This window comes from Zootoca vivipara, chromosome 3 (assembly GCF_965207765.1).
Source record: "Zootoca vivipara chromosome 3, rZooViv2.hap1.1, whole genome shotgun sequence".
In the NCBI taxonomy this organism is placed as follows: Eukaryota; Metazoa; Chordata; class Lepidosauria; order Squamata; family Lacertidae; genus Zootoca; species Zootoca vivipara.
In genome coordinates this window covers 82,157,525-82,183,780 of record NC_142586.1, presented here as the reverse complement: position 1 = coordinate 82,183,780, position 26,256 = coordinate 82,157,525, and the positions used below count along the sequence as shown (strand labels likewise).

At 45.2% G+C, this 26,256-nt stretch overlaps 1 protein-coding gene across 2 annotated transcripts; it reads right to left on the bottom strand.

Moving 5' to 3' along the window:
• Positions 1 to 1,158: 1,158 nt before the first annotated feature.
• TMEM151B (transmembrane protein 151B) lies at positions 1,159 to 26,256 on the bottom strand. Of its 2 annotated transcripts, none has more exons than XM_088667358.1 (3): positions 24,571 to 26,256; positions 11,601 to 13,723; positions 1,159 to 6,904 (listed from the first exon to the last, which is right to left on the bottom strand). In XM_088667358.1, the coding sequence occupies exon 2, from the start codon at positions 13,643 to 13,645 to the stop codon at positions 12,287 to 12,289; it is 1,359 nt and encodes a 452-aa protein (XP_088523484.1). In that variant the 5' UTR covers positions 13,646 to 13,723; positions 24,571 to 26,256; the 3' UTR covers positions 1,159 to 6,904; positions 11,601 to 12,286. The 2 variants fall into 2 exon arrangements, with proteins under 2 accessions (XP_088523484.1, XP_088523483.1); XM_088667357.1 differs by having other exon boundaries at positions 24,755 to 26,256.

Here is a 26,256-nt window from a genome sequence, read left to right as displayed (position 1 = left end):
TGAAGACAGGATCAGAAAGGCTTTCTCTAGCTATTGCCCCAGGTTAGCACACAGCAGCAAAGTCACTTAAAATTCCACTAGGTGCTTTATTGCTTATATAATCTGAGGTTCTTGCTATGTCTCAGTATTTTCCTAGTAACAATTGCCATCAGAATGGTTTTCCTTCCTACACATCTTGTCTTTCCTCACTTCTTTAGGGTTGCATTACATAACACAGTTGCTGTTCATAAACTCAGAAATGCTATTTGGATAGAGAAAATTCAAGATGTTAGGCACAATCCTGTGTATGTTCCATTGACCTGTGTGACATTCTAAACACACTTACTAGGTAATGCTAAGCTTGCAAAAGTTGCCTTTGAAATCTCTTTGCCCTGTTAACTAACCCAGAAGCCCAGTCATAATGACAATGGTGTCACATTATTAATTGTTCTATACTGTATATGAAGAACTGAACTATCAATTATTCACATGTAACACTAATCCAAAACATGGCTTAACATGAAGTTTTAAGGTCATTATTTACATATAAAACCCTAAACTCTGGATCAGGTTACCTGAAAGACCAACTTCCCCACCATTGCTGGTGAGCACATTAAGATCAACCAACAAATGCAGCCTAATTAATCTTGTCATGACCTAATTATTAGTGGGTTTTTGCTGGCACATAGGTGGGCCTTTTCACTGATGTCACTAGAATGTGCTCAATGCCTTCCTTTTCTAAAATCCTCCCAAGTATTCAATCTTGCCTTTTTTAAAAAAACAAAACAAAAACCCGCTTACATTTAAAATTACCGTAAATTGTTCTGGGGAGGGAGAGGGTGGTTGTGATGTCGCCAGTATTAGCTAATCCATGCTGTGCAATGCAGTCCACAATCGACTCCCCCAAGATCAGGCACCCCCAAACTGCGGCCCTCCAGATGTTTTGGCCTACAACTCCCATGATCCCTAGCTAAGAGGACCAGTGGTCAGGGGTGATGGGAATTGTAGTCCAAAACATCTGGAGGGCCGAAGTTTGGGGATGCCTGCCCAAGATCAACCCTGCAGAGGATTAAGTGTATGTAACCAGAATATGGTGGGTGGGCTTTCAGAAGACACTGGCTTCTTTTTTGATGGGTCTCTACAAACTCTATGAAGAAAGTCAGCCAGGCACACATCAGACATCGTGAATCATCTGGAACTTTTATTACACCGATTTGGTTTACAATCTTTGTACTTTTGATATTTCCAACAAAAAGGCAACATTGTGATATACCGTTTTACATAGAGACAAACAGAACTAGATCGTACGGACATATTGAAAAGTAAAAACTGTTCTCAGTGCTCACAGAAAAGTTGTGTCAGAATTGGATTTATCTCCGCTGCTGCTCATTGTGGGCAATGGATACAAACGTCCACCATCCATGGCTCTGCTGCCTGCAGTGCCCCTCGGCCAAAGGGGCTTTAGCTGCTTGATGTTTTGGCCGTAATAGATCAGAAAGGATACTTGTGTGAGGTTATCTTGGGTGGCAGCAGCAGCAGCAGCTGTGTTAGAGGTGTCAACAGCACCACTTCATAGTCTTTACAAGCTTGTGTTCCCCCCCCCCTTCCTAATCCATGAGTGGATTGTTCCAGTGGTTTAAACCACAGGGAGTTGCAGCAGCTCGAGAAATATGCCCATGGCAGCAACTATAAAATATCCCCCTGAGACATACCTAGAACACCAGATATTCGCCACTGACCACCTAGTTCTTGACCTGAGGCAGGCTAGCTTGTTGAAGTTACAAAATAATTTATTACTTAAATTGCACACTTGAATTAAGAGATTTTTTAGTCACTCAGGAAAAGGCCCAAGATCCCAAATCAGTCAATCATGGTAAGCACAGCTTCTTGCAATCTATTGGAGACCAGTTTCCTTGGGGATGGGTTTAATCTGAGAATGAATGCATATGATGTCTGCAAAGCAGCCTGCCTCCACAGAGTGCAGAGAAGATAGAGTAAATTTGACTCTTAATTGTGACTCTAAAACGGGCACCCCCAAACTCAGCCCTCCAGGTGTTTTGGGACTACAACTGCCATCATCCCTAGCTAGCAGGACCAGTGGTCAGAGATGATGGGAATTGTAGTCCCAAAACATCTGGAGAGCCGAGTTTGGGGATGCCTGCTCTAAAATGTGCAACAAATGTCAAGTAAAAGCAGTGTTTGTTGAATTGCCCTGGTGAAGATCTGAGCTAGAAAAGGTCACATGGCTGAATGGGTTAGTGCTCCATATGGGTGCTTAAACATAACTAACCAAAATAATTTCCTAAATTCTTGAGCCATCTCAGGCTATTCAGCTACAGAGTCATTATCTGCCTGAGCTTCTCTATCTGAAAAATGGGAATAATAAAAAACTACTTTACAGTACTGCTGTGAATACTTTAGATTTATAGCCTTGAAGGCTCAGGTTGAGTACCAATTTAAAAGCATACGGAATTTTAAAAGAGAATTTTAAAAACCCACAATATAATTCAATATGACATTCAGTAAATACTGGTAAAGGCTCTCATCTTTGTGCTAGCTCCTGAAAGCCAACTGAAACAGATAAACCTTAAAACACCTCCAAACCTTCTTAAACTTTGTGCTCTGGTGAATCTCTAGCTCAACACTGATGGGGTGTCACAGGCCAGTATTGTAACATCTGTAATCTGCTGCCCTACGAGTTGTTCCCAGCTTATTCAGCATTATCTATAAATGGCTGCTCTATAACAAACAGAGGGGGGGGAAGGCTGACACATGCATATTCCCCCCCCCTAGCCTTGGGGAAGCTTTTCTGATCCCAAGAGATGTTGTGAGTCTCAAGAAATGCTGAAAACGTAGGCCAACTAGCCAGGTGATTGTTACAAATCAGAGTTAATTGTCAGCTGCTAACTAGAATGGGTATTCTTCCTCTTGTTCCCAATACTTAGCTTTTCTCCATGTATGGTTCATAGCAGACTTTGCCAACCAGGTGCTCTCCTGATTTTTTGGACTACAACTCCCATTAGCCACAGCTAGCACGCAGTGCTGGCTGGAGTTGTAGTTCAAAACATCTGGAGGGCACCAGTTGGCCAAGACTGATTTTATGGTGTACATCAGGGATGGATCATCTTGTTGTTATTGTTGGAGACGGCATCTCCTTGGAGGTAATCTGTTGGAGTAACATGATAGTACTGGGTGGAGCCAGAGACAAAAGAGTTCTGGATTAACCAATCCAGAATAAAGACTCTTCTGCTTCAATTTTCATCACAGCTACATTGGATTAAATTCCCTGTGTTCTTTGGGGCTGACACGGTTATTCTCAAATAAATATGTGGAGGATTTATATATTTTTAACCCAGAACACCCAACAGCTACAGTTCTGGAGGGCAATAGTCCTTTCTGACTTTACTGTACTGACATGGCAGAAATCGATTTCTTAGGCAGCCAAGGTGGATTCTTTTCCTCAAGCCATACAACCATGAAAAAGTGAAACAAAACCTGCCCAACTTCAATTTTTATCAGATATGACTCCTTCCAATTGTTCTGCAACTACACAAAAAGAGGGAGAAAGATACTCCAAATCACAATAGGGCAGCTTCAAGAAGTACTGGAAGCAACAGAAAGTAAGGTTTAGGGGCTGCAGCCCACCTGTGCTGTATAGCAAAGCAACAAAGGTGGGGTGAACTATCAACCTGCCATCCTTCCTCTCCAAGGTGGGCTTAGCAAAGTTGTTTGTTAGCCTTACAGACTTTTGAACTCTGAAGATAGGGCAGAAAATGCAAGTCTTCATATGACTCAGGTGGTCTGAAAAGTAGTTTCCATATAAAATTGCAAACTCGGCTTCCGCTTTTCTGAACTGAATGCATATGACAGAAGGGCCATTTCCCATGCAATGGCTCTATCTCTTAGCTTTTCCTCTAAGTGCAATGACATTGATTTGGGAGCTGCAAAGTTAGTGATGCTAAATGGGTTTCTGCATGCATTACATTTTTATGGCCATTTCACAATTGTATACTAGTTGTATGTTAGGCTCATTTTCTTGGCGCCATATTATTTAACAGCTGGTACATTCCAAGTAACAACAGGTAGTTAAAGATACAGTGACCAAGGGATAAAATATAGTATGAGCACCAGTCCAGATGCAGTAAAGGTAAAGGTGCCTCTGACCATTAGGTCCAGTTGTGACCAACTCTGGGGTTGCGGCGCTGATCTTGCATTATTGGCCAAGGGAGCTGGCATACAGCTTCTGGGTCATGCGACCAGCATGTACCTTCCCACTGTAATGGTACCTATTTATCTACTTGCACTTTGACGTGCTTTCGAACTGCTAGGTTGACAGGAGCTGGGACCGAGCAACGGGAGCTCACCCCGTCGCAGGGATTTGAACTGCCGACCTTCTGATCGGCAAGCCCTAGGCTCAGTGGTTTAACCCACAGCACCACCTGCGTCCCAGGTACATTGAGCTAGTTTTAATCCAACCCTACCTGTTTGTTTGCATGAGAGGTTTCATTAGGAAGCTCTGCACATAATTATTATTCCCCTCAGCTGCTCTACCCTGTTTATTATAATGGGAGGCCTCCAATTCTGTCCTGGCGCTTCTTGCAACCACTCTTTCTCTCTGTTTGTGTGCTTGTGTGTGACACATTTTTACTGCTGTAATATGTGTTCATTGACCCACCTTTCTGTATGCCTTGCCTGCTAGGGAGGGAGGTGACACAGGATAGCAGTCATAGGGAGGCGAGGAAGACAAGTGTCCTGTTATGTTTGTCTGTTCACCTACAGGCAGCAAAGACCTGCCAGTCATTTCCATGGCAACAAGTTTAAGTGAAGAGAACCTGCTTCGGCATTTAAATGAATTAGAAAATGAATGAAATGCCATTAAGGTGAAGTGGAAGAAAAGGAGTTATTTCTTTCAGAGAGAAAGATTTTTGCATTCAGCTGTGGGAACCCCCTCTCCCAATCGACACTACCTCACAGGGGTGTTGTGAGGACAAAATTGGGTATGCTGATTTTTGCTACCTTGGGCTCTTTGAAGAAAGACCAGGATATAAATGTGATACACACACACACACAATTAATGGAGATATAAAACACGAAATCAATAGAGATGGCAACTTAAATCAGAAAGAGTAGTTATGATCAGAACAGTGCGCAGCCTGCATCAAATGCACAAACAAACCCAAGTTCTATTATCAGAACAAATAAACCAGATTAGCAGCTAGTTCTTTAGTTTGGACCCCTACTACCAGGTTGGTGATTTGTGTTGCTGTTCTAGAATTATGCCCCAGAAACTGAATTTCTTTAAGTGAGCATGTTATTTTATTGGGCAAGGAAGCTTTGGTATTGGATTCTGGTGAAGGTGAAACACTATTCTACCATTTTAGACTCCAGAGCATTACAAATCTCTAACATATAAAATATATTTTATCTTCACGTTTATGGCACTGTCCCAGTTTGTGGCGAATGTAAAACAGCAGAACGTCCTCTGTTTGTGCAAACCGTAATGATCTCACAGCACCTTTAGCAAAAAACAACAGGCAGCATTTCCGTTCACAGGAACAAATAGATGCAGTAAAAGAAATAGGTGGCTCAGAACTCGCACCAAGGCAGATGTTTTGTTTTTGTTTTTTAATCCAGTGTGTCTGAGGACATTTTATCCTCTGCAAATTCCTAAAATAAATGTCAGCCATGCATGTCTACTTTGCATTGCAACATCCATATGAAATGCCTCCAAGACAACAAATTTAAATTGCTATGCTTTGTTGACACCTTGCAAATTCAGTGGAGCTGGACAAAAAATTCAAAATGCCGTTTCCCATTGAACTTAAAATATTTTATGAGGGTTTTGTTGCAGATTTTTCAATCTGCCTAATTCTTTTGGTTGTGGAACCATGAAAGGCTGATGTAGAAAAGCTTTTATATAATTCACATACACCTCATTGTGCATTTCCCCCCCACAGCACCAGGGAAATATTGTTGCTTAGCAAGAGAGAAAAGCAAAACACTAAATCATCTCATATTATTTTGAAAGGGGACAGAATGCTCCTTGTATCACCTGGTCCTATGAATATGCTTCTCTTGCCTCTGGAGACTCATTTGTGTGTCTAGGCCAGCTTTTTAAAATAAATAAATAAGCATTTTTTACCTTGATTGATTAATGGGATGCTGTCCAACATCAGGCCTCATTAGCCATCAGCTGACAGTGCCGCTAGGGATTATTTGAATGGTGTAACTGATATGGATAGTAAATCATCTGGACATATTCTACCTATATTCTCCACACCCCCCCAAGTGAGCAGCTATGGTTGTGGTAGAAACATCTTGCACTGGTTAAAAATGACTTTCCAAGTGTACGTGTAGGTTCCCTCCCTCCCCTTCATATTACAAAGCAGTGTACAAAAAATAAAATCTCAGTGGGTGATCCACAAAATTACCAGAGTCCCAAGAATGTGTGCTGATTCAGAAAGAGCATTTCTACTCGTATGCTTAGGGTGGACATTAAAAAAAACAACCTTTTCTCACAAAGCAAAAATGTAAAAGGTGTGCTTACAACAGAAATGTGCTTGATAAAAGTGGCACCCACTGAAAAGCAACATGGAATCACAGATCCTCAGCAGTTCCTGGAAGGTGGCTAAATGTTGTTTAGTCAGAAGAAACTGTTACTGATTGCAGATTCCCCCCCACCTCCTGCGGGACTCCTTAATGATGCAATTCCACAGGCAATGTGAGCAGAGGAAGAGAAGAGAAAGCTATGAGAAGCAGTGACTTGTTTCAGATCTTGGATTGTGGCAAAGCCACATCGTGGCTAGGAAGACCTATCTTTCAGAGATGCCTCAAACCTTCAGAACTGTATTCTTTCTGATGGCACTGGGAAGATTAAATTCATGGGCACAGCACACCTCTTTTCTTCATATAGTTTGGTCACAGACTCCATTGTGGGAGAAGGAAAAACAGAACAGAATGGTGAATTAGATTATTGCATGTGCAATGCATACTATTGCTTTTTTGCAATTATTCTTTTCTGTAAACCACTTGGGATGTCCCCCCACCAACAATCAAGCAGTATATAAATTTTACGAAATAAACAAATAAATAATGGTGGAACCCTAAGTCCACTTACTTGTGAGTAAGCATACATAGGATCAGGCTACAGGAGAGGATACAGACCATCAGGAAACACATGGTAACCAATTAAAAGCTTGCTGCATGGCACTTCTAATTGCAAGGAGGGACTATTCTGCACTTTTTATACTACAGTACAGTGGTACCTCTACTTACGAATAACTCTGCTTACAAATATTTCTACTTACGAAAGGAGCTCCGTCCGCCATCTTGGATGCGGTTTAGATAGGATTTTTTCTACTTACGAATTTCTAGATAGGGTTGCTTCTACTTTCGAATTTTTTCTCCCAATGCATTCCTATGGGATTCGACTTACAATTTTTTTCAACTTACAAATGTATGTTCGGAACGCATTAAATTCATAAGTAGAGGTACCACTGTATGTGCCTTTGTAATAAATTATTACAAAACTGGCCTTGTTTCACAGGGTTTTTTGTGTCACAAAACCATGTTAGTAGCACATTTCTTTCTTGCAATGAAAGATCACTTTCAACACATGTGAAAAATGAGCAAATATGCATTCTGCACCAGCATTTAGGACTAGGCATGGTGACATGAACTCAGGACAGTCCTGCAAGCTTTTCATAGATCTATAACATGAAGCAACACAGTAGCAGGTGCTGCGAAGATATCAGGTGAATAACACTGAAAAAGTTGCATCAATGTGGAAAAGCCACATTTTTGTGGCAATAGTGGAGGTTATTATCTGACAAGTTGTACAATTTCAATAGATAATTCAGTGCTCTACATCAAATTCTTCAACGTGCACGCATGCACACCTCTTTAAACAACAAAACTAAGACTACATTCAAACTTCTGAATGTCCATTTTTTTCCCAGATTGGTGGGTGGTGCTCATGACAACTACACTGAGGGGCAGTCAACAAAATGTCCACTAGATGTTGCTGGGCTACAACTTCCATCATCCCTCATTGCTGGTCATGCGGAATTGGGCTGATGGGAGTTGCAGTCCAATCACATCTGGAGAGCACCACATCGGCTACCCGACAGTAAGGGAAGATCTGTATGATGGGTTCTCCCAGTACAGTACTTTGTTGTCTAGTTGCACCGTGGGTTACTTTGAGCCATGTAGTTGCAACTGTATGCAAGAAAAGCCCCTCATAGCAGATCGTCCTGTGCTCCCGGTTTAGCATCAAGGTGCCAAATAAATAAATAAATAAATAAATAAATAAATAAATAAATAAATAAATAAATAACAGGAAGTAATGCCTGTATAATGTTAAGCAAGATCTTATGCATCCTTTCCTGGGCAGATTACTTAATAATTCCTCCGTATGGGCTATTAGGCAAACATAAGCTGGGAATGGGTACCATGTGGCTTAACAAGCATTGTATCGGTGCACCAGAGTTCAAAAAAAAGAGTGACACCCCTCAGGCCAATCCTCACACCTCTGAGCCTGTAACTCAGGCATGTCAAACCTGCGGCCCTCCAGATGTTTTGGACTACAATTCCCATCTTCCCCAACCACTGGTCCTGCTAGCTAGGGATCATGGGAGTTGTAGGCCAAAACATCTGGAGGGCCACAGGTTTGACATGCCTGCTGTAACTCATGGGTGGGCAAACTAAGGCCCGGGGGCCGGATCCGGCCCAATTGCCTTCTAAATCCGGCCTGCGGACGGTCCAGGAATCAGCCTGTTTTTACATGAGTAGAATGTGTGCTTCTATTTAAAATGCATCTCTGGGTTATTTGTGGGGCATAGGCATTCGTTCATTTCCCCCCCTTCAAAATATAGTCCATCCCAGCAAAAGGTGTGAGGGACAGTGGACCGGCCTCCTGATGAAAAAGTTTGCTGACCCCTGCTGTAATTAAATAGCTTCCCAATGCTGGTAACCCTCTAGATCAGGATGGTCCAACACAGTACTGTATGGTGGTGGTGGTGGTGGGGAAGTCTGGAAAGACAAGGAAAAGTTGTGCACTGCCAGACCCAGAAGCCGAACAGAGTATCAGGGTCAATTGTGCTATTTGGTCAATGAGTGAGAAATAATGAGATTAAGATGCAGCTGAGAGAACTCAGGTTACATATGAGGGAACAGGCTGTCACTATAAGAGCAGATCAGGCCATCAAACCTGTTGCCAAATAAATTGTCATCTCAAGCGTAAATAACCTGGAGATCAGACAATACTCGAAAGTGGAATGTGAGGCCGGCAATTCCAGATGCTACACTCTTTAAAAAATAATGTTTACAGTTACACAAGAGACATAACAACTGCTGCTTTATGCAAACAGTAGACTTCGATACAGGTTATCTTCACGCTGAGCCTCAATTCCCACATTCATGTATTTTACCATCCTGATCCTAAACACCATCACAGTGTCAAGGACTGGCTGGACAATGAAGAGTGGTAGGAGGTAGCTGCCAAAGAACCCCCAAGGGAAGTTCCAGAGGAGGATGGCTCAGAGCCTGGGGATTGGTGGTGGAGAGGTCAGAGGGGGACGATTGGAAGGAGGGGCTGGATGTCGAAGGGGCAACAGGGTTTAGTGAGCTGGAAGAGCCAATGGCAGAGCAGTTCAGACTCTGAGGCTGAAGCAGAGGAGAGGGGGCAAGAGGCTGCTGAAGAATCCCAGGAATCTCCCTCTCCTGCTGTGATAAGCTCCCCTCCCTTCTGGTCTCCAAGAACAGAGGCCAGAGGTAGGTACCCTGTTTCTCATATTTTAAGACATACCCATAAAATAAGCCATAGCAGGATTTTTAAGCATTCAAGGAATATAAGCCATACCCCGAAAATAAGACATAGTGATAGGTGCAGCAGCAATGCCGGCCGCGGCAGGACGAGGAGGAAAAAAATAAGACATCCCTTGAAAATAAGCCATAGTGTGTTTTTTTGAGGAAAAAATAAATATAAGACGTGTCTTATAATATGAGAAACACGGTAGGCACAGTTTGAGAGTTCTTGGGAAACATACAGGAGAGGAGGAGTCTTAGAAAGGGTAGAATGCAGGGACCTTCAGTGCTGGCATCTCTCTATGGGGGCAAGACCTACAGGGAAGTGTTGCTGAATTGTATGCCATTTCCTTGAATAAATAGTTAACTTCACTGACAACTGACTCTGTTTCTTCGTACTGACCTGCATCTTGATACACAAGTATATTTCCCTGCAAGCAACTGTGTTCAAAAACAGCCAGTTTTCTCTCACACTTCCCCTTTCCTATTTTACTGAATATCCAGCTCGAATAATGGTTCCGGAAAACTCAAGTTTTGTGCAAATTAACCCTATATTATAAGGGCACTACAGTCTCTGCTGCGCCTCCTTGTCCAAAAGGAAACACAGACCCTGGTAAGCACATCTGGTACCCCCTGGAATCTTGCACCGCTTGTGGAAATTGGGGTGACGTGTTTCAATATTATACCAAAATTACTCAAAAGTGCGGAGGCATTATTTGCTAGATGAAGTAATGTAACACAAAATGCAAATAAGCCAGAATGTGAGCAAAACTCTATTTTTAAAAGCAAGTTCAGCTTGACAGTTCTGAGAACAGTGCCTATCTTTCTTATGCTAAATAATGTCAGAGTAGAAAATGAAAGGAACAGTTATTCTCCTCCAGTGAAGAAGGAATTGATCTGCTTGCTAATGCCCTACTACAGACAGCACTTAATCTCACTGGAATGCAAAAGGATCCATTTGCATGTTTCTGTTCTTTGATTAACAGTGCAATCCTGTATGTGTCTACCCAGAAGGAGGTCCCATTGAATGTAATGAGGCTTAGTTCCAGGTACTGTGCATAGGATTGTGTTGTTTGTATTGTCAAGGGCGTGGATGGTTCCAGGAACCTCAGAAAACTATTTAGTGGTTACTTTTACTGTCCATTAATTGGGGGGGGGGGCACTCAGTAACGAAAGTGTCTTCCCATTACAAAGGAGCTCAAAACTCCTTGGAGCCACCTGTCTTAAGGGATATGATCTATAACAAGTTACTTCTCTTGCTATTGCCTCATTCTTCCACCAGAAAGAAAGCAGGTTTCAGGAATCTCTCTCACCCTCACTCTCACATACGGTATACATGCTTTCTCTAACACAATTTCTTTTTTATGCTCTGTATAACTGCCTCCGTTCACATTCCAGAGAACACCATCAAGCAGACAAGCTTGACTTTAAGTAAAATTCAGCCTTGCAAAAGCACACCACCCCTCAGCCTTGCACACCAACCTTTTCCTGTATGAATAATAAACTGCAGCTGAACCTCTCAGAACCTCCCTTGATACCAGACTTCCTCCCTGCCTGCATTCATTACAACACGCTTTCATTCACTTCAGAGCTCCCAGCTTCCCAGTTCATCCTCACCTCCCCATGACATCTCTCTCCCAACACCAGCAGATGCCTAGCAAATTCAACTGCTTTCCTTTGTGTACTGGCCCTTCTTCTGGGTTCAGAAAGAAGACTGCATTCTATTAAAAGTGTGGGGTTTCCTTTGCAAATTCCCTGTTAGTTCCTGCTTTCTGCTACCACAATGAAGTAAGTACTTTGAATGCTTTGAGCTTTACCTATGGGATGCTGATTCTCAGATGTGAAACATCAAGGCTTTCCAAGGAGACATCCTAAGATCTCGCATCCCCAGCAGCTGAGAACAGCGTAACAGTCGGAGCATGGTTTAGAAAAAGGAAGGCGGCCTGGCTTGTAGTTGCTTCTCAGTTATTTCTCAGCTCCTTGTGCCTGGGAAACCAGTGCAGTTAATTGCCTTGCTTCTAAAGGAAACATGCTACACTGCCATGAATTCAACTGCCAAAGTGTGTGACTCTACAAAGATTGGATGACGTCCCCTCCCCACAATAATAATCATAATTATGGGGCAGGGACTGCTCCTGCTAGACAGATATTGTCAAGGTGGCCTGGTTAGCTGGAGGCTAGGAAGAAAGACACACACACCCAATACTTGGGCTGTTACTGCCCTTCCCTTCAGATTTTTTTTTTTTTTGCATGTGGCTGCCAGTGTTTAGTTCTGTGCAGTAGTTTTGATGGTGGCGTTAGCTGCCCACCTCACATCAAAGCCATTGCAGGGTCTCCAGAGCCGGAACAGAGCTCAGGAGCTGTTGAGTCCTTTGTGGGATGATAAGAGGGAGCCATTCTCTCTGATTCACATGGGACCTCTCTTTTTATCTGCTCCCCCCCCAAAAAAAACCCTCCCCACATCTGGGTACATGGAACTTATCCTGTAGGTACTTTCACACCCTCACAGCGAGGTCTCCACGCAGGACCCATTCCGATGGAGATGGCGGTGGTCATGGTTGAGGCAGCCCTCATTTCGGTGCACGATGAGGATGGGGAAGTAGAGTGCATCCTGGTATGGAGGAGGGTCTTCTTCCTCCACAGTGACTTGGCTGGACAGGCGGGTCTGTTCAGTTGGGCAGCTCTGCTCATTCAGGCTCCCACTCCGGCTCTGCCAAAGGCAGCTGCGCCGTGAGCCATAGAGGCGGCTCAGTGAGAAGCGGCTGCTGCTGAAGGGGATTCTGGGGCTGCCGTTGCAGATGCTGAGGGCGCTGCGGGAGAAGATGGAAGAACTGCTTATAGTCCTGTGGCACTGCTCACAGTTCTGTCTGTAGCTCCCATAGCGGCAGGAGGAGTAGGTAGTGCAGCTAGACAGTCCCACCAAGTCCATGAGGACAGCCTCAGAGTAGCTGGGCACCAGCTGCTGGTTGGACCGGATATGCCACTCCAGCTCAGTGCTGTCCACCGTGTTGACCCGGGGCATCCTCCGGCAGAAAGGGCGCTCTTCAGCCGGTGTTACTGCCACATAATCAAACCCAAAGAGTTTCTCTACATGGTAGTGGACGTAGGAAGTGCGGAACTCATTCAAGACCCGCAAGGGCCAAGACAAAGTCAAGAGAGCAGCAACCCAGAAGACATAGTGGGAGACGTACCAAGGTAGGTTGTCTGGGTCTGAGAAGGCCACCATGTACTCTTTGAAGTCCACATTCTTAAGGTGCATGCCTTCCCTTGCCTCCATATAGTCATCCAGTCCCTCGTTCTCTGTGAAGAAGCGGGCCCTCTGGGTCAGATAGGAGTTCTCAGATTCCACGTTGGCAAAGCTGAAGCACTTGGTGAAGCGGAGCCGGGTGGCCGGGAAGTTCTCCAGATCAATCAGGTCCTTCGAGATGTCCTTCACCCCGCAGTTGGAGTAGTCAAACTCTGCTTCTGCCACGTGGGTATTGACCCTTTCGTGGTACACTTGGGTGGTGGTATACGCGTCCCCGTTGCGGTAGCGGGTGACTTGGCGAGTCCTCCTGACGTAGTGGTAGCTGATGGCTTTCCACCAGATGCAGGGTGTGGCCTGCTGCATCCTCTGGACGCGCTCGTGAACGCTCTCCACGTCAACCTTGTACTGGAGCTCATTGCGGGTGTAGCAGTGCCAGCATTCCACCAGGTAGACCACGTAGAGCATCACCAGGAAGGCTAAGGGGATGTAGATGTAGCCATTGGAGCAGGGGCTGTCATGGTACATCATGGACTTTCCCTTGTAGGCGCTGTCAAAGGTCAGCCGGGTCACCTTTGTCACATGGCACCAGGTCATGGCTCCCATGCAGCCGTACATGAGGAGAGAGAGCACCAGGCACTTCCAGTGTGACTCCCTACAGAGCGACTTGCTGAGTGACTGCTTCACAGGCCGTTGCTTCTCCAGGGCGGGGAAAAGAGAGAAGAGAAAGAGAAATTACTATACAGTGAAGGGAAAGAGGAATTGTCACATAGCTGCACCGGCGCCTTGATTAGCATTGGCATCTAACCAGCTAGAGAAGAAGTCACAGATGGGTATCCCCAGAGGCATGAAATCTCTCTTAGGCTACTCAGGATAAACTCCTCTCATCTGGCAGGCGAGAGAAGGAGGCCTGCCTCATGTGTCATCATCTCCTAGGACTCATATACTAAGTCCTCCAGTTGCTGTAATAAGAAACCTATACCCACTTCTTGCCATCCTTGGGCTGTCACTGCACATTCCTCTCAAAAGTGCTCGTGAAATGTGGCCTTGGGGCAATGGCATGTCGACCTGGTCTGCAAGCTACGATTCTCTGAATCTGAATGGAGCAGCTGGATAACTGTTCCATTATTTAACTCATGTTACAACACAGGATGGGAAAGATAGCCCCATTCTTCTCCCTCTCTCCCTTCATACATTTTCCATCATTTGAAGTCTTTTTTGAAATATGGGAATGCTGCTTGCAATCTACTGCCACTCCTTGCTGCAACTGCAGGCCAGCCAGCTACCTCCTTGTCCAGTGAAATCTACTCAAGAGTCAGTAACAATTATTAATGATGATGGCGGGATCCATTATGTTCACCTGACAGACCTAGTTATGGCTCCTTGCCCTTCTATGAGAGGAAGGCAGTCAGGTGAGTATTAAGCACACATATTTCTGTATCACCTACAACAGAGGAAAAATCTACATAGCCAACCTGGAAATAACCAAGCTCTTTGGGCTCACACATACCTTCAGTCTAGGATTCATTTTGAAAGCATTTCTTTATGATTCCATCCATTTGATCATACACACAATAAAGGCACTGGAATTTCACACTAAGAGAAGATAATAGGTTGCAATGTTCCATCATTCTCCAGTGCCTGATGTTCCTGTTCCCAGCTGCCTGTACAGAGACAGGAAGGGAAGCTTCCCTTTGCCCTACTCAGGGTACTAGGAACCCCTGCTAAGTATAGAGGTATGTTCTCTATGCACAAATGCAGCAGGTACATGCCCTATGCACACAAGCACTAGGAGATGAGAGACCTGTAATCAAATGCTTCAGGGACTCTGTTTACACTGTTCCTGGAAAGCAAAAGAATCATAGAATCACAGAGTTGGAAGAGACCACAAGGGCCATCCAGTCCAACCCCCTGCCAAGCAGGAAACACCATCAAAGCATTCTTGACATATGGCTGTCAAGCCTCTGCTTAAAGACCTCCAAAGAAGGAGACTCCACCACACTCCTCGGCAGCAAATTCCACTGTCGAACAGCTCTTACTGTCAGGAAGTTCTTCCTAATGTTTAGGTGGAATCTTCTTTCTTGCAGTTTGAATCCATTGCTCTGTGTCCGCTTCTCTGGAGCAGCAGAAAACAACCTTTCACCCTCCTCTATATGACATCCTTTTATATATTTGAACATGGCTATCATATCACCCCTTAACCTTCTCTTCTCCAGGCTAAACATACCCAGCTCCCTAAGCCGTTCCTCATAAGGCATCGTTTCCAGACCTTTGAAGGCTGAGAATGTTTATATCCATGCCCTTTTTTTTCTGCCCAGTACAACCCTGTGTTATTTTCTAGTATTGGGGATATCTGAAGAGATGAACTGAAGACTCTCTCCAGAGGTAGCTAATGCGGTACCCTCCAGAAAATTTGGACTACAGCTTCCATGAGCCCCAGCCAACACGGCCAATGGTCAGGGAAGATGGGAGTTGTAATCCAAAACATTTAGATAAGATCTCCAGTACTTTTTTTGAAGAAAAATGAGATGCTGGTACTCATATCTTGATAAAAGTGCTTTGGGCAACAGCACAAAATGGCCGCCATGGTCATCAAAAAGAGGTGATGGTGCTTTTTACTGGTGAGTACTGTCCCCTCAAAAGAGCTCCCAACCTTTGTACCTTAGATGGGAGCAAATCATTTCCTTTAAACTCACAATGTTCCAGTGGTATAAATAATTCCTGATGCTACAGGTCAAATTCCTGCACTTGCATTTCTACCACATCTTCAATCCTGGATGGGTGAAACAGTAAATATGTGGTTACAAATAAAATAAAACTGATTTGTTTTCAGCACCATCCATGCGCTGCTTATAGAATTGCAGGTGACTGAAATGGAAATGCATTTACAAACCACAGTTTCTCTCCTGCTTCAAAGCTGCTTGTTCTATTTTTGTATATCTCACATTTTCTGAGAATGATTCTAGACTAGTCAGCCCTGGTGTATAAATCTTCCACGTTAACAGGATGCAAGAAGCAGCCTTCTCATTGGCAAAGTTGTCGTCTTCAGGGTTATTAGCCAGATTTCTCTAGAAGGAGCTGTTTGTATTTAAATTAAAGGATGAAACATTCCAAAACAAAATATATAAATCTGCTTTTATACCCTTGATTTCCTGTGGGAAGGGAGAGACAGACATCAAAAAGCATGACTCCATATATTTTTCACTGTAGTATTTTAAACTGAGTCATTCAAATGAACACCCCCCCCCAGGATGTCTGCATTCCTCTGGGGGTAATCTATGTGGGAGGGGCAGTAGGTAAGTGGCACAGAAGTGGGTGGGACCACCCTGTTTCTCTCATACACTTTCTCACACGCTATCTCTCCCTCCCCACCTAGCTGCTGCTGAGAGAAGGACAAATAGCTCTTCTCAGAGGTCTGGGTGGCTTGCTTGCAGGGGGCTTTTGAAATTAGGTCCACACCCTGGTACTGTATTTGATATTTTTATTCATTATTTTAAAGCATTTTTAGACTGACCTTCATGAAATGATCTCAGGGCAGAGTACATCCCTAAAAGCATAATGTCATGAAAAGACACAAATAATCCTGATAAAATAGTTAAGACGCCAATTTCTACACCCACAGAACGAGGGTGGGAAATTCATGCACAAGGCTGGCTAGAGTTCCCTAAATGGAAACCAACGAAATCCACAACAAACAAATAAATGAGTTTTAAGCTGGCACTGAAAAGAAGGGAGTGTTGGCGTCAACTGTACCTCTAAAGAGTGAAAATCCAAGAGATGGGGCTTCACCACAAAGAAAAGTGTGGGAAGTCTGACAGGTGAGATTAAAGGATGGCGACATCTTGTGAGAAACTGCAGCTGCTGGACCTCTCTGAAATCTGCCCAGAAGTATAACAAAAACCTGAGAACATCACAATACACAACATGATGGTACGTTTCATCTCTTGGACTCAGAAATGCCCAGCATTTTCTTATAATTTTTCCATATGTACAGTACTGTGAATCCAAAAATGATTGTGAAACCAGAGGGCGGGGAGGTATCTCTTTTACTGCAATGTATTTTGTACTTCGGTTATATATTTTTTATCACTATTTTTTTTTACAGCAAGGTGGCTGGAGAAATGCGATCAATGCTGAGAACATCTGTTCTACTGTTGTAAGGCTGGGGGCTAGTCCTAAGAGGGTTAGTGGGGCAAGATTTGAGTGTAAATGTTTCATATTAGTTCCTTTTATTAGGCAGTTTGCTCTTGACAGCTGGACCTTCTTTAAGTCTTTTTGAATGGAGCAAAAGCAGGTCTTCTTCCCCAATACCTTAGGTAATATAGATAACAATGGAAGGACACATAGCAGCTTTCAAGTGAGACACAGAGAAATGAGTTTCCAGGCTCTGCAAGTTCAAGGAAAGAGCCTCTCTCTGGAGATCTGATGTTTGGCTATCTGTTGGGAATATTCTTTTAAGCCGCGCTTCTATCCAACAGAAAGACAGGAGACCTAAGAATAACAATAATACATAAACACTCTGTTTCTCTGGGTCTCCAAATTTCTAGTTTTATTCAGTTGTGTTTTTTTTAATTTTTTGTTTGTTAAGAATGGAAAGTATCTAGTGCTTCTTAGCAAGCCGGATTGCCAGGTGTCAGGACCATCATTAACCCTCCATATCAACACAAAATAAGATCAGCCTCTTGGGTTGAGTTAATTATGTCTCCAGGCAACATCCCGCTCCCAGAAAGCAAGTGGTTGGCTCTGTGTCGGATGGGGACTTTCTTCACACCAGAAAGAGCACTGAGAGAACGAAGCAGATGGAAAAGGCAAAAAAGCACTTCGTTCGAGTGGCTGAGCAGGTCTGTGCTGAGCATTCCTGGCTGGCTAAGGCCACCTACAGTACCAAATCTAGCCTACCAATTTAGAACAGTAAACACAGCTAGGTTTGGCTACTCCTCTCAATCATAACTAGATGCCAAGCAAAAGTGCTACTGTCTTCCTTGGGCTTTCCTGATTCTACTGCCCTGCTCCTGTGTTTCTGAGGGCAGCAACCGCTCTCCAGTTTGGGGGTTCCCATCTGTATTCCAGGAGAAGCACAACTGGGAGAGTGCAGATGCTGGTGTAGCTTCTGGCTGGAAGCTTCACATTTTTTTAGACCCTTGTTGCAAGCTGTTGTTGCAAGAGTCAGTGTGGCGTAGTGGTTAGAATGTTGGACTAGAACCTGAGAGAGAGAGAGCAGGGTTTGAATCCCCACTCAGCCATGAAGCTCACTGGGTGACCTTGGGCCAGTCACCATCTCTTAGCTTAACCTGCCTCACAGGGTTGTTGTGAGGATAAACTGGGAAGGAGAAACATGCACCCCCACCTTGAGATCCTTGAAAGATAAAGGTGGTATATATATAAATGTAATAAATAAGTAATAATAATAAAAAAGAACGGTCTGAGCCACAATAAAAAAATCCCTGGTGCCCTTGTCTGCCTGGTTCAGAATTGCACCTGATTTCTTAGCACAGAAACAGATCAGTGCAACAACCCACCCCCTAACATAATAAGCACAGGCATGGTGAAGCTAAAACCTCCAGCAGAGAGATTAACAAATCATGAAGTAGGTAAGTAGGAGGGACCATAGCTCAGTGGTACAGCATATATTTGCATGCAGAAGACCCCAGTTTCAATCCCTAGTATTGCTAGGCAGGGCTGGGAAAGACTCTGAAGCACTGGAGAGCTGTGGGTAGTATAATATCGCTACATACCACCTCAATCTGCATGAGCAGTGCAAGTTTCCTGGGGTATCAGGAGTGCTTACCAGGGTCTGTGTTCCCTTTTGAGGTACATCAGTGACTATGGTGTCTTTATGATATATGGCTTATTTACATATACAGTATATACAACCTGCACCAAGATGGAGGCATTGCAGAGCATTCACATCTTAAGAGGGGCTTGTCCTTCCTAGCAGAGCACTGGATTCAGAGGCATCTAATGGTGCTTTCTAGGGTTCAGAATTACACAGAGGGCTGCATTATACCAAGTCAGATCACTGGTCCCTCTGAGATGAGAACTGTGGTTCCCAATTAGCAGACCCCCTGGGGTCCACGGACCACCAATTGGGAGCCACTGGTTCACACTAATTGGTTTTAGCCAAGAATCTTTCTGAGCCCAGAGTTGTTAGGAATTGAACCTTGGGACCTTCCACTAAACTACAGTCCTTCTATTTTCAAATTCATTTGGTGAAGGGGAAGACATAATCTGGCATGTTCTTCCCCTTCAGTAATGAAATGTCACACTAGGCACACAACAGCTTCACCTTTTCCTTAAATCACCTCTAGAAAATTTCTGCACTTTTAGCAGGCTTGTAAACACTGGAACTGTTGTGAGAGCTGGGCTCTGTCTAAGAAAATCGCATTACATCAATGGTCCCCAAGGGTAACGCCTACTTCATTGCAAAGTGGTGCTTCTAAGTGCAGGAGGAAAATAAAGCATGACCTGCTGTGCTTCTGCTGGGGATGAGGTATGTCTCTAACTCAGGTACTGTTTGTTCCATCCATGGCCCACCTTGCACAGAAGAAAATAAAAGTACAACCAAGGGGCAGCATGCAAAGCTGGTGTGTTGGACATGGAAATTGGAACTGGATTTAAATTAGACATAAATTTCCTTGTGGCCTTTGGCATCGACCTCAGTTCCCCATCTGTAAAACTGGAATAATGGTGGTCTACTTCACATGGTTATTGTGAGGACAAGCAAAGCACTTTTTGCATGAACAGTGCAAAAATTATTTTATGTTGATTTGATTTTTAAGGGAAAGGCTGTTGCTCAGAGCACAAACTTTGCAGGCAAAAAGCTCCAGGTTCTGTCCACACATAAGGCTGGGGAAGGCTCCTGTCTGAGACTCCAGAGAGTTGCTACCAATCATTAGACTCACTCATACAGGGATAGATGGACCAATGCTCTAACTCTGTAAAAGGCAGTTCCTATGTTTCTGTTTTGAAAACCCACAGCTCATTCCCAGTATTGGATCCTGGTTGTTATCAGGAACAGCAGAATGAGTTTTGTGGTGTGGGGGAGAGAAGTAATCAAAGCGTCTCCCCAATAGCCTAAGTAAAGGAGCACTGAAGTGCAGAATCAGCACATACGTATCTGTGTCATGTTGTTAGCCAGTGAAAAGGAAAAGTGAACTATGCATTGGAATCACATCTTGCCTGGCAATGCAATGGCTTAGATATCCCATTAATCTCACTGAGGACTGTTTAAAAAGTTCATGAAAACCAGTGTCTTGCTAGGTGATGTTGAAAATGCAAGGTGCCTCCTAGGACATCACAGCAGCTCCCTCTCAGCTTCATCTTCCTATTTTCCAAGTTCCTAATGTTATTTTTCAATGCCTCCCTGTAGGCTTTGACCATGAGGGACTCCAGCCCTAGTTACTAAAGCACTGAATAAAGCAGCTTTCCCTGCAAAGCCCAAAGGAAATGAGAGTGCTGAGGAACATTCGATCTCAGAACTGTCGTGTACAGAGGCAACACTGTTAGGGCTTCTCAACTTGGGGGAGATTTCTTCACTATTCATAACATTTAGGTAGCAATCCTGCACCCAGTTGCTCATGCATCTTGTGTTGAAGTTAAGGGGATTTATACCCTGCAAAGCAGATTTGAATAACTGCATGCTTATTTAATGCCAGCAAAGGACTGTTCTGTACCTCCATGTTTCTCAAATGGAAAGGTAGTAAAGCCCCAATCTCCTCCTAACCACTCCAGGCCAGTATTTTAAACACCTTCCTCAAGTTCATGTCTCAAAGACCATGGAACTCCAGCCAGCACCTAAGCCATCTTTCTTTGTTTTGCATTACATTTGAGCAGGCTCATGCTCTTTCTTTTTTCCTTAAGAAAACTAACAATGATGCCTTTGAGAAGCCCTCCTCTCTCTCCTTTGCATGACCTAAATTCAACTCCATCCCAGCACAGCAAAATAAAATAAAATGCTGGACTATGTTGAAAAAGTCCATCAAAGACTGCAATCCTATTAAACATACCTGGGAATAAGTCTCACTGAACTCAATGGGACTTACTTCTGAGTAGTTGTGTGTGTGACTGCACTGTAAAACACACTAACAGAGAACAGCAAAGTTGGCGCATAGTGTCCCTATTCCATAACCACAGGCTGGCTTTCAATCCAAAGCCTTTTCATCAGCCACTGCATTTATCTGAAAATAGAACTGAATAGTAAATACAATTCAGCCAGAAATCTTTTTTCTTTCTTTCTTTCTCCTAAGGCACACTGAGTGACTTTGTCTTTTGCAGACCTGCAGTGTCATATACTGCTCAGGTCAAAGGAGGTCAAGTTCTTGCCTCAGTCCCAGAGTAAGCATTAGCCTACATTACAAAATGATGTCATAATTTAGCTGGGGGGGAACCAGTTCCTTTTCAGGAGAGGCGAAAGACTTACAACTCAAACTACGCAAAACTAAATAGATTTCAATGGGCTAAGGAATGCCTAACTCTGACCACACTATTAAGAGTAGAACAGCTCAAGGCCGAGTAGTAGTGTTTAACTACCAAGTGATCATCTCTGACCTTAACCACCCTCATTTTCCATTATATTTTTTACCAGCCACCTTCACTCCTACCCTACTCAAACCTTGCATCCTCTTATCTTTGTCCAAAATGTCAAAATCATTAATCTCTCCCACTGTTCAATCTGTGTGACATTCCTTCTAATTCAAGAGTCAGCAAACTTTTTCAGCAGGGGGCTGGTCCACTGTCCCTCAGACCTTGTGGAGGGCCAAACTATATTTTGAAAAAGAAAAAGGGAAAGAACGAATTCCTATGCCACACAAATAACCCAGAGATGCATTTTAAATAAAAGGACACATTCTACTCATGTAAAAACACGCTGATTCCCGGACCGTCCACAGGCCAGATTTGGAAGGCAATTGGTCCAGATCCGGCCCCCAGGTCTTAGTTTGCCTACCCATGTTCTAATCCTTACTCTGTTTCCTGCCCCCTTGGGCATCCAGCACATTTGCCTTGCCTTACATAGAAAGCTCACAATGACTCTGTCCCACCTGATCTTTCTGCCCTTATCTGCCATTACATCTTTGCCAGTCACCTTCACTTCTCCAATTCTACCACTATGCAAAAGTCTGTGCAAAAGTCTCCTGCTCTCTTTAACAAACCGCCAACTCTCCCATATGTCTTGCTTTGCCAGAGCTGGGGGGGAATTGGGTCTTCCAGATGTTGTTGGGACTCCCATCACCCCTGACCCTGGTCAGAATTGGGAGATGTGTTGAAATCCTTACTAGAAAATATCTAGTGGAACAGCACTGGAGGGAAGATGCTGGTCAATTCTGGATCCAAATGGCAGAGCTAGATGAGAAGGGGTCTGACAGTGCTATGCATGAAATAGCAAACAGGTGCATGTGTACACTGAAAGAGAGCTGCTTGTGTGAAGTCCAACACCAATTGATAATACACATTTAAAGAGTGATGGGAAATGATGAAGGACAGGGCTACATTAACACAGGAAGTGTTAATGGAGCTACTAGATAGAAAAAGTAACTCAAAACCAGACATTTCCTCAAATACACCAAACCTTCACTATAAATATTAGGTAGAGTCAATTCACTTGGAACATCAGCTACTAGCTCTCTCCATAGAACTGCTATGGCCTTACACATACTTCCTACTACAGTAGGAAAGCAATATTCACTGCACTGCTTCAGACACACACACACCTTTCTTGGGGACTTCATTCCCAGGCAAAAATCCTGGCATTCTTATATCAAACCTTTTCATCATCATTATTATAGATTAATCATCCTGGGGTGTTCCAATGATCCTTAAAGCAGTAAGGATACCTTTCCTATTTAAAAAAAATTGGAGGAAAGAATCCATTTAACTGTCTTGAAGGGCAAAACAATTAGAGCAATATAACTTAGACTGCTAAGTGATAATGCGAATGATTCATAAATCCTGAAAGTCGGTGAGCTGTTGATACTTAGTTTTTTTTTCCCTCCCCCTCCACCAAAGATACATAAAATGTGGGGATAGAAACCATAGCACTAATTATCTACATCTACACATACAAGTGCTGCCCCCAACTATCTATGATCTATGCAAAGATGCAAGAAAAGGGGGTCAAAGGAAACATGTTCCAGTGAAACCAAGAATGCTGGCAAGATACACCACTGACAGCTGTTCCCACGCATAGACTCCATAGTACAAGGGATGATAGAAAACACCCACTGCCTCTGACACTTTGGTGTACCTGCTACCTATCTTAACACGAAGTTCATAGGAACAGTTTGGGAGAGAAACATCTGTTCAGTGGTAGAACCTATGCTTTGTATGCAGAATGTCCCAGGTTCATTCCCTGCCATCTCCAACTAAATAATAATAATCTAGTAACAGATGATGTGATGAGAAAGTCAGTGTAATATTTGCCTGAAACACATATGTGGAAAGCCACACCCCTTACTTTCTAGCTCTCCATTTTTACAGCATCTGCTTGGCTTCACCTTCACCTGAACTGGCTCTGTTCCCAGTTTCTGTTATGCATTTCCATTAACCTGTTGCATATTTATACAGAGTATATATATTTTAAAAGTACACCAGCATGCTTACCAGATATGTGAGGATTGGATCACTGCAATAGGCATTCACCGGGGGTGGGAGATCACTAACATTTCTATGTGAACAGTGCAAGGAAGTGACCAAATACCACATGCAACATCCCACACTAGGGCAACCACTCAAAGCAACCACCTCATAGGTGCAGCCCATGCCTCCGTCTATACCAGGCATAGGCAAACTCCGGCCCTCCAGATGTTCGGGACTACAATTCCCCTCTGGTCCTGTTAGCTACGGATGATGGGAATTGTAGTCCCAAACATCTGGAGGGCCAGAGTTTCCTTATGCCTGTTCTATACCCCTTTGCTGCCAGAGTCCTAGATAACTCAGTCCTGCAATTCTCACCAAGAAGAAGCACAACCACCATCTCACAGTGAGTAAGAGTTGCCTACTCCAGATAGGTTTAGTCCCTTCTTCACACACTTCAGCTATGCTTCTGCAGATAAATTTGGAGTGTGCAGACTCACAAATCATCCCAGGTTAATTTAACAGTATCTAGAACCATCAGTTAGCATCCTCTGATTGGTTCAAGACTCAACTAGGGGATGAAAAACCCCAAATCACTCACTGGCATGAAAAGGTGGCACAATTGCACCCTTTCAGCGGCCAAAGTGTGTCAAGAGGCAATATATAAATCTGCTCCCAGAGATTCCTAAAGGTTGGAGGGAACATACAAAGTGTATATTCTGAACTGTTAGCAACTGCCATCGCAGGACCGAAGGGGCACAGTGTTCCAAATGAGTTCATCCTAAACAGTCAAATGAGCCAAGGCGGGAAGAACGACCCAGACACCCGCCCGCCCCACATCCCCCCACCCCACCCGCTCCCAGGCGTTACGGTTTTGCAAGGAAGGCGACGGGGGCCATCCTGCTCTGCTCCCAGGGACCCCCGAGCGCGGCGGCGGACAGGGAGGGCGACGGTGCGAGCGAAAGATTGCGTACCTGTGTATGCAAAGCGCCCTGGCCCGCTTAGAGCCGGGGTGCAAGCCAAGCCCCGTGCCGGAGCGGAGGGAGCCTCATCGCGATGCAATGAGCGTGCCATGCAAAGCCGGTCACATGCAGACGGTTACAACGTGTTTTGCAAAGGGCCGCCCAGGGAGGGCAGGTAGCTCGGCTCTGTCCTCACCTCCTCTCGGGCCCCCTCCGCCTCCTCCAGAGGCACCGAGGCGCTGCTGCCTCTCTCGCTGCTACTGGCTGCGGCCGCCGAGGCTGGGGGGGACATGGCGGCGACTCGGGGCCTCTCGGGTGGGCGACCAGCAGGCGCGGCGGCGAAGACGGCACATTATCCCGCCACCGAGAGCCGACGAGCGCCCCCCGCGCAGTCGCGCCGGGGCTGGCGGTGGCCGGGCGGCGGTGGGGACCCGGGAACCGTCGGCGTCCCCGGCATGGTGTCCCCCAAAAAGCCCGGAGGCTGAGGAAAGGGGGTGGCGGGCGGGCGGGCGGGACAAGGAAAGAGCCGAGCAGCGCCGCGAGGGGACCTTCTACGGCGGGCTGCCGCTGCCGCCCAAGTGCCGGCGACGGCGGGCTGAGGAGCTGGTGGTGGCTTCGCGCCTGAAGGGCTCCCGGCAAACCTCACGCAGCCCGCCGGGCGCGCACGCAGCGAGCGGGAACGGGCAGGGTGGGGAAAGGGGCGGGAAGCCGAGAAGGCAGGCTGGTAAGGCGAGGGGCGCGGGGGGTGGGGAGAAGGAGAAGAGGGCAGCACTGGGAATGGGGGGCTCGGCGGCGGCGGCGGAGGAGGGCAGCTTCGTCCCCGCGCGCGCCTCTTTTCCCTCTGCTGTGCCAGGGAGGGGAGCGAGGAGTGACCTTGAGGGAGGCTGCGGAGCTCCCTCGCTCTCCCTCTCGCGCCCCCCTTTGTCTGCCCGGCTCTGTGCGCTGTCGGCGAGGAGGAGGAGAAGCGGCGGCAGCCAGTCCCTCGCGCTCCCTTCCTCTCTGCGCCCTCCTCCTCCTCCTGCCGCCGCCGCCTCCCCCTCTCCGCATTTCAGATCCACCGGGAAAGTGGAGCCCCCTTCCAGGCGCACGAAGAAGAAAGAGACGTGCTCTTCACTCCCGCAGCAGCAGCGCGGGAAGGATCCAGCTTTTCCTCCGAAACCACAAAGCCTCCTGGGAAGGGAGAAGGCGAGGAAAAAGAGGCTTTGTTTCTGCTACAATAAAGGCAGAGCTCCAAACGTGGCGGTCTTTTATTTCTGCGTGCAACTCGGGCGGACCCCCCCCCCTGCTGCACCTGTCAAATATTCAGGTTAGACTTTCCGAAGAAGAAGAAGAAGTCCTAAGCGCGAGGCAGCCGAGCTACGCAAGCCAGAAGCAAGTCTCGTCCCGCAGAATTAGCTCGCATGCTAAATCAATGTCTCCGGCTCGCGGAAGACAATTAACGTGCTTGTCAACGGGATGAGAGGATGAGTCTCGAAGGCTCCATTAGTGGCCAAGATGAATAGCCATCATCGTACCCAGATGTAAATACGTACAAGATGAAACTAGTGCGGAATGATCGCGGGGGGAATAAATAACTGCCCACACAGGAGGAGGTCGAAGAAGTTCTGAAGAGAGTATATCTTAGAAGGAAAACTTGGAACGAATTGTTCCATGTTACTAGGGCTTCTGCACTTGGAAATGTTTTTCACAGGTATCAGA

Excerpts from the sequence above, each read along its gene's own strand:
- TMEM151B (XM_088667357.1), bottom strand. The coding sequence starts at position 24,850 with ATGTCCCCCCCAGCCTCGGCGGCCGCAGCCAGTAGCAGCGAGAGAGGC. Across the intron at positions 13,724-24,754 it reads CGGAGGGGGCCCGAGAGGAG|CAACGGCCTGTGAAGCAGTC; the intron begins GTGAGGACAGAG and ends GCCCTGGAGAAG.